Raw genomic sequence first — 15,545 nt, forward strand, 5'->3', positions numbered from 1 at the left:
GGAGTTATATATGCCAGTGCCCTCTAGACAGATGTTCAGAAAGTCCCTTGGAGGCCCCTTTTTTCATCAGATATATATGTGTGTGTGCAAATATATAACTATATATAAATATATAAAAATATAAATGTATATTTATTTAATCCTGTAGTTTATCCTACATGTAATCCTGTGTATATATAATCCTGTAGTTGCCAGCAGATAGCAGCCATCACTTTCTTGGATGTGGCCCGAGTTACTCAGCCTTGGTGCAAGTTTGACACCGGTGTGCGCTCTTGGCCTTGCGCAGATCGGGCAGGCTCTTGGCGTCCTGCGTTTATCAGCTGCTGTCGGTTCCAGAGGACCCCTCGTCCCCAGGGCTTATCGCTTCTGGGGAGACGTTCGCACGCTGCCTCTCGGCACGTGCTTTGCCCGGCTTCAACCTGCTGTTTTCTGGTGGCTCCTTCTCCAGCCGCACGCGCAGGTGCCCTCAGAGCCCCTGCGTACAAACTCGGGCGGAATGGGCTTTCCTGACATAACTGGCTCAAGAGCGCTGCCATATATATGTTGTTGTATTGCTTCTGTTGCTATTTTTTATAACCTCCTCTGCTAGCTAGGTTTGGAGCTGCTTGGCGGCCTCCTCGCAGTGGCCCCCTGCGTGGTACAAGCGTATCTCCCTGCAGCATCGCTGACCGCCGCAGCCGAGCAGGACAGAATCGGTTACTGGGGAACTGTAACCTGTCGAAAAGCCTGGGGCAGCAGTTAACCGAGTTTCTGCTACTGGTTTCCAAAATCAGTTTAGCGCTTTAGTCTTCATATGTTATGTTTGAGCTGTTTGAATCCTGTGCCCCATTCCAGAGTTTCCAGGGTTTGGGGGTTTGGTTTTTTGGTTTGGGAGATGAGGACGCCTCTCATCTTGATAGCTACTGTCTGGCTGTCTGATTTATGCTGTGGTTGGTGAGCTGAGCACCCCTACAGGTGCCTGCTTCGTGGGAGAAGCTTAAAGTTGCTACTTCACACCCACCCTTTTGTGATTTATAGGTACTCTTTGAATTTAGGAGGCGTTACATGTTTCTGGTACCTTGCAACGCTCAACTGTGTTCTGGTTCAAACGAAGGGTCTGAATTAGAGCTCTTAGCTTGGTACATTCACTTTGCGAATGCCATTATTGTTAATAGCGTCGACCTCTGCTTCCAAGAGAGCTGCGATTTGGGAAGAAGGTGGGGAACATGTAGATGCTCCTTCCTTCCTTCCTCTCCAGTGCTTATTCCACACCTTACAGAAGACACTGTAGACATGCCGCGCAGTGCACAGACACGGAAACAGTGACATTTTTGGCTAGATGAAATACATGCGAGGGCATGAGACAGAGGAGGTGTTAAGCTAGAAACGCAGTCAGCCGAACCAGGCAGTCTTTCTTGCTTTTTCAGTATTCCTCCCAGGACGTCTCGAAGGCAGAGACTGATTAGATAAGCGTCTGGATTGCTGTTACTGGGAGCTTGTTCCAAAACATCGCTCCTTTGATGCTTGGAAGCTGTCATTAATTTCCAGCCTAAATGGTCTGCGTAGCCATTTTTCCATGGGATGAACTTTATTCTTTAACTTAAATAGTTCTCCTCTTCCCAGTGTTTAATTCTTCAATGTATTCACACAGAGCCACGCATCCCTTCGTTCGCCTAAGCTAACCGAGCCAGCTTCTCTAGCGCTCTGCCTCGCAAAACCTGGCAAACGAAAATCGGTCGCCTGCCCTGTCCCCCTCGGAGGTTCTTGCGCCCCCTGCACGAGGCCGAACCACTGCAAACGGTAGTCTGATATTTAAAGGAAAGCCACAGTTAGTGTTGGTTTGCCCTGATATCCCGAGCTGCGAAGAGTGGGAGTTCAGCGGCGCTCCGCAAACAGCGGAGCCGCTTCCGCAGAGGCGACAGGGCAGCGGCAGCCAAATCTCGCTGCAGGCGTCTCCCTGCGTGAGTCGGAGACTGCAAACTCTCCGTGAAGCTCGTCATCCCTCCCCCTCATTCTGGAGCGGCCCAGGGAAAATCGCTTGTAGGAGACTTTAGCGCACGGCTCGGGTACGGAGGTCTGGTGCGCCCCAGTAAGGAAAGGCTTGAGGTGTGAGCTCAGCTTGGTTACCCAAACAAGAGGCAAAACAGGTTTTGTGTTCGTACTGCATCTTAAGAGTTGAAAGCGCAAGGGCAGCTGTAGTTTAGTTTTAGAGGCTAATTTATTAGGGGGCTGTGTAAGAAAGCGTAGAAAAAAACCATGAGAAAATGTATAGTGTTACCTGTAAAGGAAGCACTGGATCTTGTACTGCCATTTGTATAAGTAAAAAGATGTAAAAGAAGGGCGATATGCTTGCAACAATTTCTAAGCTGAGATGGTAGATCTTAATTGGGTTTTTAGTTAAAAATTAATCAGAAACTTGCACTAATTCCTAATTACATTAGAAATACCCATTTTATCTGATTTTGATGTGTTTTTTTTTTCCTCTTCTGAAACCAACTCAATGCTAGCAATCTTTATTTAAACTAAAAAATAAAATAAATATATATACACTAGGATTGGAAAATTAGGTTCTGAACCCTTGGGGGCTTCTGTGGTCATTGGCACATGCTTAGTCTTAGTTCTGCCCCTTGGTCCATATGTATTTTGATAGTCTTCAATTACACGAATCCATAACTCAGCTTTGGTAGAATTGCGCTTCATGCAGTGTTTACATGGGATGAGCTTGGAGGTTCTTAAGAACAAAATATAATATTTTAATCTTTTCTCTCCTTTCTCAGAATATTAAATGTTTTTCGTCACTGGGTAGAGCACCATTTTTACGATTTTGAAAGAGATCTGGAGTTGCTAGAGAGATTGGAGACGTTTATTTCAAGTGTAAGAGGTATGGTAATTGGTAGTCCTCTATATTGTTCTTCCATATTTTGACACAACCTGCCCGTCTAATCCTGACAGATATTAGGCATGAGAATGTCTTTATACATACAAGTAATTTTAATGAATAATTTAAATTTAATTGAGCTGTTTATGAGAGTCCCACTTCCATGAACGTGCTTTGGCCTGGAGTAGTAGCCTTAAGCGTACTTAGTTCTGGGCTGTAATGTTCATCCTTGCCTGAGACTACCATAGCCTTGCTGGGACTGAGGAAGTCATCTTCCTCCTCCCCGCTCTGGATTCCAGGAGAATTCCTTCTGTTGGTTACCGAGACCAATTTTTCCATCTCGCTTCTTTCCCATTTACTGAAAGTTCTAGCTGAAAACCATTGCGCTTCTAGGCGAGGAGACTTGAGCCATTTGGCATCGCTTCCTCTGGAGCAGACCCTTAGGCGCTAGCAGATGTTTCTGGCAGCCTCTGCGGAGGGCAGCTTCGTGGCAGCTCAGTTTTCCTCGTTATCCTGGCAGTGCTAGCCATCCCTTTTCCGATTGCCAGACTCTCCGTTCAGCAGTGCAGCTCTGAGACAGAGAGCAGTCGTTTATCTTTTGCAGAGGTCTCCATGTTAAATATCGCTGACCAGAGCGGAACAATTCAGTTTCGATTAGTCTCTTTAAAGGTATTTGCCTTGAGTGCCGAGGGCGCTCCTTCCCATCTTGTCCGCTGTGCTGTGTACTGTAAATGTTGAAGTGATACTGTAAATATCTCTCTATATGATTATTTTGCTCTGCTGTGCACTAGTACAGCATGTTTCAAAGTTTTCACTTGAAGCTGGTCATTTACTGTTGTTTTTTTTTTTTTTTTAACTTCTTAGTAGGACCAAACTACTGGAGATGGTTGCAGCTGAGGGAAAAAGTAAAATACAGCGTATACACAGGGTCACTTTTCTCCCACCAAAACTGTCTGTAGGTGCTGTTAAACACAACTGGGCGCCCAGAAATGTGTTCACATACATCTGTATTTGCAAACTGGTGCAGGTGCAAATGTCCCTAAGTAACAAATAGGGAACTGCAAACCTAATTAATTTGCGTTCAGGAATGCAGTATTATGGATGCATATACAGATTGGGTTGGGTTTTTTTTCCATATTCTATAAAATGTAAATGGACTTTAGGATTCAGAATTTTGAAAAAGGGCTTATCTGATTTCATTTAATTAGTTGCCAGAAATCAGAGAAGGTGATGTTACAATTTCTTGTTTTGTTTTGTTCTCTCTTGTGCAGGAAAATCCATGAAGAAGTGGGTGGAATCAATTGCTAAAATCATCAAGAGAAAGAAAGCTCAAGCAAATGGAATTAGTCATAACATTACCTTTGAGAGTCCACCTCCCCCAATCGAGTGGCACATTTGGCGCGTTGGGCACAGTGAGACACTGGACCTCATGACACTTCATCCCATAGAAATTGCTCGGCAGCTAACACTTCTCGAGTCTGATCTTTATAGGTCGGTACTGAACTAACGCACATCTTTTTTTAGACTCTTTGAGCAAGAAAAAAAATCCTAATTCATATAATCGGTTGGAAGTATGTCCCCTTGACTCAGAAGGGAGAGGAAGGAGGTTTTCTTGCCATCTGTTTGATACCAAATTATGCAAGGCAAAAAAAAAAAGTTCTTTTCATCTCCATATCAGACTTCTGCCAACATTACTAAATAAGGGCAGGAAATTAGGACACTAAAATATACAGATAATAGTAACTTGTATTGTCTGCTCATTAAAAGCAAACTTAGTGTTGTATTAGTAAGAAATGTGTGTTGCATCAAAAAAAGATAGCACATTATTTTCTCACCCCATTTCTTTATAGCTGCATAGCAAAGACCCAGCTGTTACACGCAGTAACGTGTCCACCCTGCTTTTTGGTGATTAGCGTAGCTAGCACTAGCTGTGGAGACACAGTGCCAAGAAGTTTGGAGATGCCAGCAACTATAGCACTGGTGTTTCCGGGAACTCTGATCTAGTTCTGAAGAGTTTTTTTGTTCTGGTACTGTGAGTACTCTGCTGTTTCCTAGCTCCGTTACCTGTGATCGTTTAAATTGAGCTAGCCTTGGTGTGAGGGCACAGGCTATGGCTGCTTCTTTATTTTGCTGGGTAGAAATTCTTTAAGGTCTTGCAAAACTCCCAGGTGAAGCATCCTTTCATGCTTCAGTGACAGCAAGTTTGCTGTTGAAATAGGCCACCTTTCCAGCCGGCTGCTTAAGGTGCTTCAACTTCCTATTTCAAAAATATGTTAATTTTCTTTAAGATTTTTTTCCTTCCATTTTCGGGAGATTGAACTTACTGCTTTGTAATTTTCTTGTCTGAAAATACTTATTCAGAAATGACGATTTCAGTTAAGATACAGGTGGATTTTCTTTTATATTCAAGTACCAGTCTAAAAGTCATTTTAAGTAGCTGTTTTGCAGTAGATTATATTGGGTCTTATTTATGAAATATCAAGCCACAGTTAAGGGAAGAAATAATCTTTTGATACAAACATGGAATATATGATTATTATTTGTATTGAATGTTCTTCTGCATCTTGCTTTGTCCTTAACAGGGCAGTGCAGCCTTCTGAACTTGTCGGTAGCGTGTGGACTAAAGAAGATAAGGAAATTAACTCCCCAAATCTATTGAAAATGATTCGTCATACTACAAATCTTACTCTTTGGTTTGAAAAGTAAGTACGGGTGATATTAGTGTAGTGCCATTAACTCCTGTTGAAATGCAGAGAGAAATGTTTTTCTGCTGTTTGAATTCTGTTGCCTTGAATCTTGAGGTGATTATACACCAGACAAGCAGCTGGCAGAATGTCAGATTCTACTTATCAATATTTCTCAAATTACGTCTTTTGATTAGGTGCATTGTGGAAACGGAGAACTTTGAAGAGCGAGTGGCTGTGCTGAGTAGGATTATAGAAATCCTGCAGGTTTTTCAAGATCTGAACAACTTCAATGGTGTTTTGGAGATAGTCAGTGCGATGAACTCTGTATCCGTGTACAGACTAGATCACACATTTGAGGTAAGTCTTGGGCATCATTCTTGAAAGAACCTAATCAGAATCCAGAAGTGCATCACAGCCATGCATTGCACCTTGTTAAATGAAATCCATATCGCACTCGCCTTTTTGAATGAGAAGTGTGAAATGTTTGAAGTTATTTGTGAGAGAACATTTAAAATGGGCTGGGTGTTTCAAAGGGTTTGTAATGGGAAGTGGAGCTTTTTAGCACATGTTTTCTCATTTGTATTCAGCCCAGTTGATTGCTGTTCATTAACCTGTCTGAAACGAACCTGTTGCTTCAGTCCAGCGTTTTCTGGATATGAAGGAGGAGGATCCCAGGGACTGGAACACCTCAGCAGCAGCACTTCCTACCTGTGCAAGAGCTGTGGGGAGAGCAGGGCAGGGAGAGGGTGTAGCTAAAACTCAAATTTCCTTTGATCACAAGCACAGTTAAGAACGTCTCAGACAATTTAGATTCTCAGAGGTTGAAATAAATGGTGGCTGAACAGTTCAGATGAACAGCAGGAAGAGAATTTACTACACAGGCAGTGGCTCCATTTTTCACTTGCTAAGGAAAAGCAATGCCCAGAATTTGGCAGCAGTGCCTTCCTTGACTAAAAAGGAAAAGGAAGCTTGAACAAGATGTTTTGAGTTTTGTATGTCTTGGAAAGACCTTTAAGTTAAATTCAAAATTAAATGTTTGTTTTTTATTAAATTAAAAGAATAGGATTATGTTTGTAAGTTGATAGACTAAATAATAGTTTGCTTACAATAGCCTCATGATTCACATGACTGGTTTCTTGCATGATGCTGTAGTTCAGAGGTTTACAAAAGAGATTCTTTCAACATCTGAATTTCAGTTTCTAAGTCTGCAGATAAGAGTTATGGAGGTATCTTGTTTTAGCTAACTGCGCTGTTCAGAAGCTTGTCATTGCTGGTTTTTTCTCTTCAATAACTTAGGGACTACAAGAAAGAAAAAAGAAAGTTTTGGATGAAGCAGTAGAACTGAGTCAAGATCACTTTAAAAAATACCTAGCTAAGCTCAAGTCAATCAACCCACCCTGTGTGCCTTTCTTTGGTAAGTAACACCAGAATTGACTAAACTCTTGTGTGTTGCCTTTCTTAAGCTGAGCCTGATGCAGAAGTTGTTTATTATACAGATTACTGGTATTATTTATGTTGGTTATTAATATTACCTTACTTAGTTTAACACTGCCTCCAAATTGGTGAACTGAGTATGACAATGTCTTGAAGCTGTTTTATTAAACTCTGGATCTCACATTAAGGAGATAAAACATCTTATTTCAATAAGGTAACTGTTCCTGTGAAAATGCAGGCCTCATTTGTTCTTGCCAGCTGATAAACTGTTGGAGCATTAAAGGAAATGGTCTGCTTATGCTCAGAATTGTTATCATTCACTAGAAAGAGTGAAATCGGGGCTTGGAATGAAATATGAACTTTAAAATCCACTTCTTTTTTTTGTCAGGAATATATCTAACAAATATTTTGAAGACAGAAGAAGGGAATCCTGACTTCCTTAAAAGACAAGGGAAAGAATTAATTAACTTCAGCAAGAGGAGAAAAGTAGCCGAAATTACAGGAGAAATTCAGCAGTATCAAAACCAGCCTTACTGTTTACGGATCGAGCCAGAAATTCGGGTAATCAACAATTGAATATCTGTTTCAGGGATAGGAGAGGGAAAAGAACGCACACGACAAAAAATTGTCAAATGTTCTTCTAGTACTAGACCTAATCTTATGAGACCAGTGACCGCTGGAAGAGGGGGAGTAGTGGCTGAGTGGAGGCAGCAGACAGGAGTGTCTCGACAGCGGAGTAGCCTGAACTGGGAATTTGCTTACTCGATTCCATGCTCTCGGTCTCGTTCATCGCCTTGCTGTTGTGCAGCCTGGTATTTGGGAGATTTTTCAGCAATAGAACAGAGTGAATGAGACACACTGACAAAACAGCATAAATTTTGAAGAAAAATCACTCGCCGCTAGCCTAAAATGCTCTGTGTGTGTCCAGTGCGTTCAGTCCCTCAGACCTTCTGTAATGACGTTTCTGACCGCTAACGATCAGAGGACGCGTAGTTCAGGGCAAACTGGGACAGTCGTTCAGCGTGGCTGAAGTTAAGCCAGCGTGGGGATGCCCTGGTGTCAGTGAGCATTATCTTTAGAAATGAGAAAGGATGCTCGAATGGATACTTAGGTAAGACAGACTAGAGAATCCCAGATAATTTAAAGGGATTTAAAGGAAGATGATGAAACAAGGAGCCAGGTAAAGGTAGGTATTTGTATGTGGAGGTAATCGTAATTGAAGGAATAACTTTCAGTACGCAGCCATACTTCCTGAATGTGTACAGCTCGTTGTAGCCTTTCCAGAAAGCAAAGTTGTCGATAACTCTGTAAATCTCAGCCAGTGAACAGCAGCGATCGGGAAGCCATAAAAAAACTGGTGGCATAAAGCAGTAAATGGGCAATAACACCGTTGTGTAAAATGTTATTTGCATTGTCTTTTTAATTGTTGTGGATATCTTGGAAGGGGTTAGAAGATTTACAGCAGTCTAAGAATGGAAATGCGGTAAGTTCGAGGGATGGGCAGTATTCACACTGCAGGAAGAACAAATAGAAAATGTTGTGACTTAACCATCTGGAGACTCCAGCTGCTGCAGCCACGGAAGCACCTAACACGGGACTGTCAGGCTTTTAGGAAACTTTGCACTGTGCCATGCTCCTGGGGCCAGGCCTGTCCTAGCCGTGCCTTCCTTCCAGGCCTTGGGCCTTAGCTTCTACTACATATATATTCTTATTTTAAAAAACTGTTGATGCTTCTCTCGTTTTAGAGATTCTTTGAAAATCTCAATCCTATGGGGAAGATACCGGAAAAAGAGTTTACGGATTATTTGTTCAACAAGTCATTAGAAATTGAACCTCGAAACTGCAAGCAACCACCTAGATTTGTAAGTCTTTTCCTGTAAATTAAATGTCTAAAATCCAATAGCCACTATGAAAAAAGAAGAGTTAACTCAATAAACCCCATAAACATATCCTTCAGAATTCTGTATCTTGAGATGATTTCCCAGCAAAACTTGATTTAAAAATATTTTTATTTCAGGTGTTTATAGCTAGTAAAAACATACTACCTTTGGCTTATTTTAGAACATTTTTCCCAAAATCTGAAGTTTTCTTACCATATAGTCATTTGATAGACTATGTGATAACATCATTTCACAATATCAAAAATTCTTATGAAAAGGAAATAAAACGTTTTGGAAAGAAGAATTGTATATATAATAGTATATTGCATTTTCTTTAAGTAAAATATTTTCCATTTTGCCTTTGTCTAATATTTTGCAATGTTGCAAAAGTTGAAGTATACCACAGAATTGACAAGGGAAAATATTGCAGCGCAAAATAGAGTTCAATTTAAATGAGTAGCAATGACGTTTTTTAAAAATTAGCCATTGAAGACCAGAATTATTTTTAAGCTGAACTATAGCTCCCTGGAACACTTGATTTTATATCATTGTAATTGTACTTCTGAGTAATTGGAGAGCTCTCTAATTTTTCGGAGAGCTATAAATCATTTTAGCACTCTTCTGTTAGAGGAATGACTAAAGTAATATTGCAAATACAGCAAGAAAATTACAGAAGTTACTGTTGCAAAAACGCTGCCTTCAGTAATTTCTCTAAGTTTTTTTTCTAAAAATAGATATCCATGCTGCCAGTCTCAGTTATCTGAGCATGAATTCTTTACAGTCCAGGTTTTCCCAGCTAGGCGTTCCGATGGGAATTTCAGGTGAGTCACGTTCCGGGTAACGCGAGGTGGTGGAGTCACGCACACCGCCACCATCGGATGGGAACGTGATTCACCTTCAGAGAGTCAGCTTTGATCAGCGTTGTGTTGCTCCTCGGTCTAATTAGGCTCATTTCACTCTCACTAGTTACCCGTATGTAAGAATTCCATACCGACTAGCCCCGAGTACGTATATAAGGTGCCCCTGAGTGTGTCCTTGGTCTCAGCTGCACGTAGGGGCCTGGAGACCTTCCAGGTACAAGCCCAAGGCACGTCTTGCGCTGCTGTTACCTGAAGCTGTTGCACAGGCCTGTTGGGGCACTTGAAACAACTCTCTCCTTAGATCGTGACTTGCTGTTCCCTGTATTTTGTCCAGATTGACATGCATCTGAAACCCGACTGTTCATTCTTCATAGCTATGGAAAAATGATTTATTAAGCAGGATAAACCTCCATAATTTTTCAGTAAACTCTTGCTGTATAAGTAACAACAGACTATACCTCAAGTCAATAGTAAAAAGGCTGTAGTACAGTTTAATGTGTGTTTGATAAGTGCCTTTTTTAAATATATTCTAGAGATTTGGCAATTTTGCTCTCTGAAATGCTGACAGTACTAACCGGCTTTACTTTCTCCAGCCTAGAAAAACAACGTACCCCTTAAAATCTCCTGGGATAAGGCCCAATACCGGTAGACATGGCTCCACCTCTGGCACTTTGAGAAGTCACCCGTTGCCACTTGAAAAGGAACCAAGTAAGATAAATTTTAGTAGAATTACTGAGGCAGAGCAGGAATCAACGGTTTCAGCACCGACTTCTCCAAATACGCCGTCTACTCCACCGGTGTCTGCTTCTTCAGAATTCAGTGTGTTTTTAGACATTGATCTCAACAGTTCTTTTGGTAAATATGCAATATGCTTTAATACTTGTTGTTACTGTACCTCAGACTCCCAAAATATATTGGTCTATATGCCAGCCTTAAAAACAAAAATGTTGAAAAGTTTCATCAGGGACTATGAACTTCGTGTGTCAGTGTTACGTGTTGGGCAGTTCGGAAGCCCCTGCTGTACGTAGTTACAGAACAAGTTAGAGAATTTCCCCTCCTTTTGCCCTAAGGAGCTGAGGCAGTGCATTACGGGAGATGCCCCCCCAGGAGCTGTTCTGCGGTGGCTGTGCCTGCGCTAGCAAGTAAGACACATGTGCAGAACGAAACGGTGCCGAGGACCTGGCATCCGAGGACCTGGCGTCCGCGCCCGTGCGTCTTTGGGGGGGTTCGCTCCTTACCAGCTCTAGCGTGGCCCTGCGGACTGAGCGCACTCAGGCGATTCTGGTTTAGCTTCCTTTGAAGGGAACCCAGTTGGTATGGTTGGAGGTGTGAACCGAAGCGTAGGGAGTGGGGATGGTCGGGAGTCTCGCTCCAGAACGGTCTCAGTCAAGAACTGTCACTCCAACGCAGGTGCACCAATACGCTCCCAAGCTCTGCTTGCAGCTGCGAGCAGCTCCTCCGGCTTGGGAGGAGCTCCTCTGGCTTGGGAGCAGCTCGGGAGAGTCTCGGCCCTGCTGCAAGGGGGCTGCGTACGTGGCAGAGGGGTTGAGCCTGAGGGGGGGGGCGCAAGTGCCAAACAAGTTGTACATGGCAAGTGGGGAGGGCGTTTGGGCTGTAGAGGGAGCGAATGACAGCGTGGTAGTGTCAGAACAGAGCATAATAATAACAATGAAATGAATTCCCAGCATAACTTTAAATGTTCAAGAATAGTTTACATAGGAAAATTTAATTCACATTAGCTGTAGATATACTTTGAGGACATGTTGCTCTTTTGAGGTCCTTCACAAGCGTGCTTTACATGCTCTGGTGCAGTTGCAGCTCTTTAGTCTGGCAAGTCTTTAATCCATTTTTTATTTAACAGGTAACAATAGCATCTTTGCTCCTGTCAGTTTGCCACAGTCGAGTAAGTACTATAACTCCATTAATGTTTCACTTAACTCTGCTTTTCCTGGTTTCAGGAGAACTAAATAGTAATTAAAGTGCCTTTGAAAATGTGGGCTGAGTTCATTAAATAGAATTCTAAGTGGATTTTTGTACAGGATTTAGTGTCCAGTAAAGTAGTCTCTGAAGTCTAAAAACTGTCTGACTTGTTCCCAAGGCTGTAACATGATTTTGCTTCTATTTTGAATGTCCTACCCTGATGCTTATTTTGTTTGGCTAATGGTACAAATAAAGCAACCTGATAGTTTAGCCATACCAAATTTTTTTAGTGAAAATAATCATCCTATCACTGGGGAAGGAAGAGGTGCTTTTTGTAACGCAGTTGTGAGGGAAACCCTGTATTCGTATCTATGTTCAGCTTCTCTTTTTACTTCCTTAATGCACAGCCGTGTATGCTTTTTTGTGATTGAATTAAAATTTCAAATTGGGGAGCACAGGCGCCTAATATACTGCTATTGATCTGCCCTGTGCACTTCTAATAGAAGCAGCAAAGCTTTGGTAAAAGTCACAAACATAGGTCAGGGTGGTTTTGTTTTTTAACTTGAAGCATTTTTTTTCCTCCTTAAAAAGGAAGGAGGACTCGAAGCATCATAAAATGCTGTGAGCGTTAGTATCTTCAAGTAAAGCTACTTTCGTGCTCCCTAGGTGTTTATTTTTCTTACAAGGGGTTCATTTTTATTTTATTTGTTTTTTCTCTTCTTTAACATTTCCTGTTGATGCATTTCTCTGGTGCTGGAAGTGGGAGACTGCCTTGGGAGGAGTATGTCTGGTTACAGAAACGAATGGAAGAGAATTTCATACGGCTGAAGTGAATGGTTAATGTTGCTGTTGAGTCTGAAGATCTGCTTATTTGAGCTGCTTCTATTCTGGTTTAATATTCTTGGAAATGTTTCTCAGATATTACATGGGCAGTAAAATATCTGTTCTCTCTCCAGAGTCTTTCTTCAGCTCATGCAGTAGCTTTCCTAAACTAAGCGATGAGCCTCAAAACCCTCCTCCACTTCCTCCTCGAAAAAAGATGGATCAGGAGGCTTCTAACGCTAAGGTAGTTTTGTCCTATATTGAATAATTTTGGTAACAAAAGAGCTAACGTCTGGCCAAACAGGACTTGGTTAGCCTGCGGTACCTCTGAAATACAGCGCACCAGTTTTATTTCTGAGGTTTCAGATACCCAGCGTCCAAGCTTTGCTAGCTGCTTTAGGAACATAACGGTTCAGATCAGAGGTACGGCTGTGCCGGTGTCGTGGCTCTGACAGCACCAAGAGCAGATGTCAAGGGAAGAGTATTAGAAAATACTGGTGGGGAATATCACTGCACACGTGCCCTGTCCCTCTACTCTTCCCTTGACGGTTGATTTCCGTCACTGTCAGGCAGGATAGGGAGCTAGACAGACCTTTGCTCCCCTCAGGGACGGTCCTTTTTGCGCCCCAGGGAAACGGGCGGTGTGGAGGGCTGCTCCTTCCACCCTGCCGCGGCTCCCCCTCGCAGCAAGCCTTGTAGAGGAAGCACAGCGCGACTTCATGTGCGGACCTGTTGTAGTCACCCAGGCTACAGTGACGTTTCCCCCACAGCCCAACCACCGCTCGCTGCTGGGTACGTGTTGCGCTGTTGCGCAAAATATGCGTGGACTTGGATGAAAGAGCACTTTTTTTGAGGAACCCCAGAGATCGTCAGTGCCAGCTGCGAAGGAGTCGTTTCTAGCACCCTGCACTGCTAGTCTGTGTATTGGGCTGCTAGAGCCCACATCTTTCCTCGTTTACAAACACGCCGAAAGTTCGCTTAGCTCTTCCTTCCACCTCTGGCAGAAGATGCGCTCTTTATCTAAAGCTTCTTTGCATTTCTTACAATGTGTGTTCCCTGTGCGTGTTTTAGGGAAGTTTAAAATCGGATGACGATCCTCCAGCAATCCCGCCCCGGCAGCCGCCACCTCCAAAGATCCAGCCTCGTGCTCCCGCTTACACTACCCCCTTCGAGCAGCCCCTGCACAGTCCACCGCCGCCGCCCCCCAGGGACCCTCTCCCCGACACGCCGCCGCCGGTCCCGCTTCGGCCTCCGGAACACTTCATAAACTGTCCGCTGAGCCTCCAGCCGCCGCCGACGGGCCGCTTGCACCGAGATGCCGACTGGTTCAGGGAGGCTAGCACGGGCCCCAGCTCTCCCAGCACTCCTCCCAGCACGCCCTCTCCGAGGGTGCTGCGGCGCTGCTGCGTGATCAGCGCCAGCCACAACAGCCTGGTGCACCCGCCTGCGCCCCCCGTCCCGCCCCGGCAGAATTCTAGCCCTCAGTTACCAAAACTGCCACCAAAGACTTACAAAAGGGAGCTCTCCCACCCTCCTTTGCACAGACTGTCTTTGCTAGAAAATGCAGAAACTCCTCAATGACCTTAGCCATATTAGTCATTGACACTGGAATAGTATTTGTAAAGTTCCTTTTTTTTTTTTTTTTTATTTATTCAGAAAAGGCAGTGTATTTTAGTACTTTCACAAATTTATGCTCTTAAAGTGCTGCTGATCAAAAAAAAAAAAAAAAAGCTTAAATTGGAAAAATAAGACTACACACGCTCTGGTCTGTGTCTGTTGCGACAGCATTACCCTCAGGTGATCAGTAGCATTGCCTTGTTTCACGTCCTCAGTGCCGACAGTTATGCCAGTATACAAAATTGTATCTTTTGCACTGTAAACTACACTAAACGAATTTAAACTGACATCATTTTATTGCACTGAGCCAAAAAGGTGCGTCTGTGGAATTTTTTCAAATTGGAGCACTAGTGGCCTTTTTTTCTTTTTAAAAGAACAGTGGGATAATTACACAACGTGAGGATGTACAGTGTTACTGATTTTAAACCTCTGGCCACCTGCCTTCTCATTTTGTGTAAGCTCGGAGGTTTGTGAGTGACAGCTACTGTTCTCAAATATTTTGATGCCATGTCTTAATTGCCATTGATTTGCTGCTGAAGAAAAAGGTTGAAATCTAAAAGATACCAAAATACTCAATTTGTCTCGGTTACTTTGACAAAGCGTAAACAAGGACTACCTGGGTCAGCTATCGGAAAGGATCCCTAGTACTTAGCATGCATCTTGTTCAGATGTGCCTTTTTGTTTTGGTAGGCGAAGATGTCTTAAGCTAAAGAGTTGTCTACTGTTTTGAGAACAAAGCTATATGCCATGTATGTACAATTGTTTATATTGTATATTTACAGATAATGCTAATAACCTGTATAAATTTAAGTGATTTGAGGCCTATAATACAGTCTGCTACTCTTGCAATCTTATAGTCAGAAGTGTTTCCTCTGGCTTAGGAACAGTCTTGCCTTCCAAACCTAATAACTTTCTTTAGATCTCACTTAACTTAATTGTGAATCCATTTTGGAAGTTGGTAGCATTTAAACCAGCAAACACTTAAAGCTTTATTAAACTTTTTAAACTGAAAAGTGAATGGAACTTTTATTTGCCAGTTGAACTATTTGTTTGAACTGGTGAGAGAGTGAGTCTGTTTTACTGGTAGTACTGTAGCAGCATTTATAAAGTGGCCAGAAGCCACATTTTATTTACTGGTTTGTGGCCTTTTACTGTGCTTTGTATCAGAGTTCTTAACAAGATTAATAAATCACCCCAGTTTTACTTTTTAAGAGATTGAGCAGTGCGTGTTCCTTGTAAGGACAAGGTTGGGGCTTGGATTTGGTGACTCTGTGGCAAATTAATTGGGCCTGTACAGTGCCGTGAGCAGAGCTTCGAGGGAGTTAAGCCTGATACGGGAGAGCTCCCTGAGAGTTTAACCTTTCCCCCCGCCAGTAACCCATGAGACGTTTCAGCCCCTCTAGACGGGGAAGTTGTCAGAAGAAATTTTTTTTTTTCTGGCTCCTTTCTGGAGCTCGAACACCATGGT

At 42.9% G+C, this 15,545-nt stretch overlaps 1 protein-coding gene across 1 annotated transcript in view; it reads left to right on the forward strand.

The window, feature by feature from the left end:
* SOS2 (SOS Ras/Rho guanine nucleotide exchange factor 2) overlaps positions 1 to 15,288 on the forward strand; it is a 57,737-nt gene extending 42,449 nt beyond the window's left edge. Inside the window, exons 13-22 of the mRNA XM_067295195.1 lie at positions 2,757 to 2,860; positions 4,129 to 4,348; positions 5,440 to 5,559; positions 5,739 to 5,901; positions 6,841 to 6,958; positions 7,367 to 7,539; positions 8,724 to 8,840; positions 10,312 to 10,573; positions 12,595 to 12,704; positions 13,532 to 15,288. Of these exons, the coding sequence (XP_067151296.1) occupies positions 2,757 to 2,860; positions 4,129 to 4,348; positions 5,440 to 5,559; positions 5,739 to 5,901; positions 6,841 to 6,958; positions 7,367 to 7,539; positions 8,724 to 8,840; positions 10,312 to 10,573; positions 12,595 to 12,704; positions 13,532 to 14,041 (1,897 nt within the window). The 3' untranslated portion in view covers positions 14,042 to 15,288. The remainder of the gene's footprint in view (positions 1 to 2,756; positions 2,861 to 4,128; positions 4,349 to 5,439; positions 5,560 to 5,738; positions 5,902 to 6,840; positions 6,959 to 7,366; positions 7,540 to 8,723; positions 8,841 to 10,311; positions 10,574 to 12,594; positions 12,705 to 13,531) is intronic.
* Positions 15,289 to 15,545: the final 257 nt, after the last annotated feature.

Source organism: Apteryx mantelli, chromosome 4 (assembly GCF_036417845.1).
Source record: "Apteryx mantelli isolate bAptMan1 chromosome 4, bAptMan1.hap1, whole genome shotgun sequence".
Classification (NCBI taxonomy): Eukaryota; Metazoa; Chordata; class Aves; order Apterygiformes; family Apterygidae; genus Apteryx; species Apteryx mantelli.